General features: G+C 25.6%; 1 protein-coding gene across 1 annotated transcript; it reads right to left on the reverse strand.

The window, feature by feature from the left end:
- On the reverse strand, positions 1-3,772 carry LOC117170936 (GTP-binding protein SAR1-like). The gene is made up of 3 exons (XM_033357982.1): positions 3,700-3,772; positions 3,361-3,596; positions 1-12 (listed from the first exon to the last, which is right to left on the reverse strand). Exons 1-3 carry the CDS (start codon positions 3,737-3,739, stop codon positions 1-3), a joined length of 288 nt encoding a protein of 95 aa, XP_033213873.1. The 5' UTR covers positions 3,740-3,772.
- Positions 3,773-4,624: the final 852 nt, after the last annotated feature.

Here is a 4,624-nt window from a genome sequence, read left to right on the forward strand (position 1 = left end):
TTATTTTTCCATCTAGAAAAGAAGAAATTATCTTAGTATAAGTAATTTTATATTTTTAAATAATGTTAAATGATTTTTTAATGGTATCTGTTATTACATTTTTTTATTGAATATTCTAAGATAAATCGAAATCCATTCATCCATTTACAAAAAGTTATAAAAAAGAAAATTGTGGAATAAACCATTTTTATGCGCTAAAATCGTTTTGATTTGAATCTTAAATGCATCTGTTTAAAATTGGTTAAATAAGCATATGTAAATGTTATTTTATTGGTAACATTTAAAAAATATAATTTGAGATTCCTCAACACTCATATATAAATCTAAAATTCAACTGGAACGTTTTTAAATGCCGAACTTTAAATTGTTCAAGAATATTCCATATTTAATTCTTTATAAAATTACTAAATAATTTGTAACTGTTCCAATTTTGTATTGGATACCAACTTTATTTTTTATTTTAAATGTATTTATTCAGAGTGCCTACTCAAATACTTAAAAACAATTTCAGGTTTTTTCCAGGTATTTCGATTATTTCCCCCATATAATTTTTTACAATATGGAATCATTTCAATATGTCGCATCATTCAAAATAATGAATTCGGAATATTGATCAGTTTTGATAGTTTATTATAAATAATATTTTTTTTCAATTTCTAAGGATTCAATTAATATGTTTAATTTAGAAAGCTTTGAAAACTTACAATACAAGATATTCTTAAATATATTTGCATCATCGTTTTATTAAATAATTAAATAATACTAAAAACATCATTAATTTCTTGAATTTATCTCTAAAGTACTAAATAGTTGCGTTTCCAGTAAATAAGATCAATTTTCAACCAAATTGTTGAATTTTTAATTAAAAAAGATCAGTTTTCAACAAAAAATGGAATAGTTAAATTTTAAGTTAAAATCATCAGTTTGTCGCAAAAAGCAAACAAATTTACAACCAAAACCTTAATTTTTAACAAATGAGTTTAACTTTCAACAAAATAGTTTCATTTTCAACCAACAAGATCAATTTCAACTGAAATACTTGAATTTTCAACGAAAAAGATTAATTTTCTACCAAAAAGGAACATTTTTCAACAAAATACATGAATGTTTAAATGGAATATTTAAATTTCCAATGTAAAAGATGAATTTTCAACCAGAAATGAAATATGTATTTTCATTTTAAACAAAAATTAATTTTCAACCAAATTGATGAATTTTTAACTAAAATGGTGAAATCCAACTGGAATGGTTGGATTTTAAACCAAAGAGATGGATTTTTAACTAAAACGATGAATCTTTAAATGGAATAGTTGATTGTTTAACCAAACAGATAGATTATCAACCAACAAGATTAATTTCTATGAAAAAAGAGGAATTTCCATCCAAATACTTAAATCTTCAACTAATAAAAGGTAATTTATCCACCAAAAATTGAATAATGAAATCTTCAGTTAAAAAAACTAATGCTCAACCAAAGATATGAATTTTCAACTACAATGATGAATCCTCAACTGGATTAGTTTAATTTTAAATTAAAAATATGAATTTTTAACCAAAAAAAATTATTTATACCAAAGAATACGAATTTCAAACTGAAATTTTTAATTAATTCGAAGCCTGTCAATTTTCACTGATAAGCTAAAAATTAAAACTATGGAATTTCATGTTCACACATTTTATTATTGTTTTAGAACAAAGTTTTAAATAAAAATGAATAATATTATGTAATAAAGGTGTAGAATAACAAATTTATTAAAGAAAAAATGACAAGTTCCTTATTTTGATTGCTGGATTATCAAATTAAACTATATCAGGGTGGTCGTTTTAATAGAAGAAAAAAATTCCCGGTCAATTCCCGATTCGCAAAAATTTTTCAACTTAACATTTCTTTAATTAGAAGTTAAATTATTTTAATTTTAAATAGTCTATGCATCCTTCAAAAGCTTTAAAATTTTATTTCAAAATCGTGAGAAGTCTAGAAGGGGTTTAAAACTTTTCCAAATTCAAAATATTATTTTTTTTTTGTTTAGAAAATCCTGCAAAATAAAAATAATTGAATTTGAATTTATAAATAACAATAGAACACTTATTATTTGTAAAAATATTAGAGTAATTTTAAGAGATATTAAGAAGTTTTAAAAAGATTCGAATTAAATTTATAACTTGAAGTAATTTCAAATACTTACAGCTGAATTAAAAATAAAATGTAGATTTTTGCAGTTTTCAAACAAAAATTGAAAATTTTTTTAAGTATTGTGAAAGACTTCAAACGAATAAAAAATTTTCTTAAGATTCTTAGGAAAATTGAAAAAATACGTATTCTTTTTCTACATTAAGAAATTTCAAATTAAATGGGATGAAAATTAAATAATTTAGACTCGTAATATTTTAAATTTAATAAAAACCTTTAATTATAACTATATTATTATGGATTTATTTTTAAGTTGAAAATAGTAAAACGCACGTTTACATTTTTTAATGGCTAATGAAATTAATAGAAATAATATATTAATAAATTTATTTATTAAATTTGATATAAAAAATAATATAAAGAAAGACCTGAAACTCTGAATTAAAAATATAATATTGGTAAATCCTGAAATTTTGATTTAAAAATAAAATTATCGGAGTAAATGATAAATTAATTTAAATTATTATCAAGACTTTTGGATGAAAACAGTTACAGTCTGGAAATTCTCAAATTTTGAACGGATCTAGCATTGTTTGGTCAAATCCATTATTGTTCAGATTTATATACAGAGTAAAGATCCATTTTCAAAATAATTTACTTATTTATATTTACAGTTGACAAAATGAAACTGTTATTTATCAACACATTTAAACTTCAAATGTTTTAAATTTTTAATTGTTTAAATCTTCAAAACTTTATTTTTTTAAACTTTTAAAACTACATTCTTAAATTCTTTAAATTAAAATATATGCTTAACAATTAAAATGGAAAATTTTTAAATTGAAAGATTTTAGAATTAACCATTTCAAACTAAATGATATAATAAATTATAAAAATCACAATTTGAAAAATTATTTTAAAAATGGCTGAAATCAAAGTTGGACAAAATTTTTATTCTAAAAATTTGGTAAAATTCCCGGTCAAAAAATAAATTCACTGTCATTTCCCGGTTTTCCGGTCCAGCGGCTACCCTCTTTCGCCACAAGCGATGGCATATTCTAGTGTTTTTTTTTTTGTAATCATATCAGAAAAGCTCTCGCATAATTCAAGTATTCGTACATTCAAAGAAAAAATAGGAATTTCTTTAAGAACAGGGGAATTTGAAAAAAGATGAAAGGCTGTGATCCCTATTTCGATTCAAGGAACGATCATAGTAATATAAAAATTACCTTTCCAGTCGTCTGTCCGTAGAGATTAAAGAAAGTTCTAAGTTCGTCTTCGGACGCTGCACCAGGTTTGTCGATCTTGTTACCTAGGACAAGTACTGGGCAAGCACTAAGCTGTTCATCAGACAATAGTGCATCTAGTTCAGCCCTAGATTCTGGCAATCTGGATCTATCGCTTGCGTCAACCAGAAACACGATCGCGTCCACGGCTGGAAAATAATCTTTCCAAACTCTACGAGCTGAAAAAACACAATATTTAATTAATTAGCGATTTGAAAACTTCGTAAATTCCTTTTTTGAAAAAAAAACACAGCTCAGCATTTTTCTTATAACAGTTTTTACCTTGGGTGTGACCTCCGAGGTCGAAGGTTGTGAACCTCATGTTGCCGATGGACAGTTCTTCTGAGGCTAAAACACACAAATTTTTATGTTCTCTAAAGATAAATTGTTTAAAATTCGTAATTTATGGCAGAGAAAAATGTACATATGCAAGGTATAATGTGCTACATTTTGCAAGTAATATGAATATGCTCTTTGTTGAACGAAAGCAAAAACGTCATATCGAAAGGAAACGTGTGAATTTTAAATTTTCTTACTAATGAAATCACATCCTTTCATTTGAAGTGAACAAAACTGAACTGCAAATTTAAGCATTCAAAGTGAAACTCTTTTCACTTTTTTTTTTGAAGTTTCAAATTTGTTTAATTCTAACGTTTCAACTTCATGAGACTTAAAATAAAAAAACTTCATTCCAATGAAAATTGAAAATCGGAATATCCCCTCTTCAATTAAGTAATAATGCTAAAAGGAAAAAATGTCCTCTTCCAATTCAAAAAAAAAAAAATATCAAAATTTCGTTCTTTCCAACTACACAAAAAACTTTAAAAATAAAAAAAAATATCTCTTCAAATTTACAAAAAAGTAATTTCCAAAATTTCATTACTTCCAATTAAATAGAAATGATGAGAAAAGGAAGGGCATCTTCGAGTTGCTGAGTTTTTCTGATATTGTGGTGAAATTTGAGGTGAGTGGATTGTGGAAGTGTGTGGAAGGGTGTGGAGGTGAGAGATCTAATTGTGGGATTGTGAGATTGTAAAGGGGAGGTAGATATTTTGGAGGATTGAGAAAGATTTGTGTGGAACTTTGTTTGGAGATTTGTGACTGAGTGGGAAGACTGTGTTGACGGATTGGTAGTAGCAGGGTTGGGTAGCGACAAAGAAAGGCGTGACAGGTAACAGACAGCAGCGATAGAGGCAGGGAAGATAGA

The sequence above is a fragment of the Belonocnema kinseyi genome, chromosome 4 (genome assembly GCF_010883055.1).
Source record: "Belonocnema kinseyi isolate 2016_QV_RU_SX_M_011 chromosome 4, B_treatae_v1, whole genome shotgun sequence".
Classification (NCBI taxonomy): Eukaryota; Metazoa; Arthropoda; class Insecta; order Hymenoptera; family Cynipidae; genus Belonocnema; species Belonocnema kinseyi.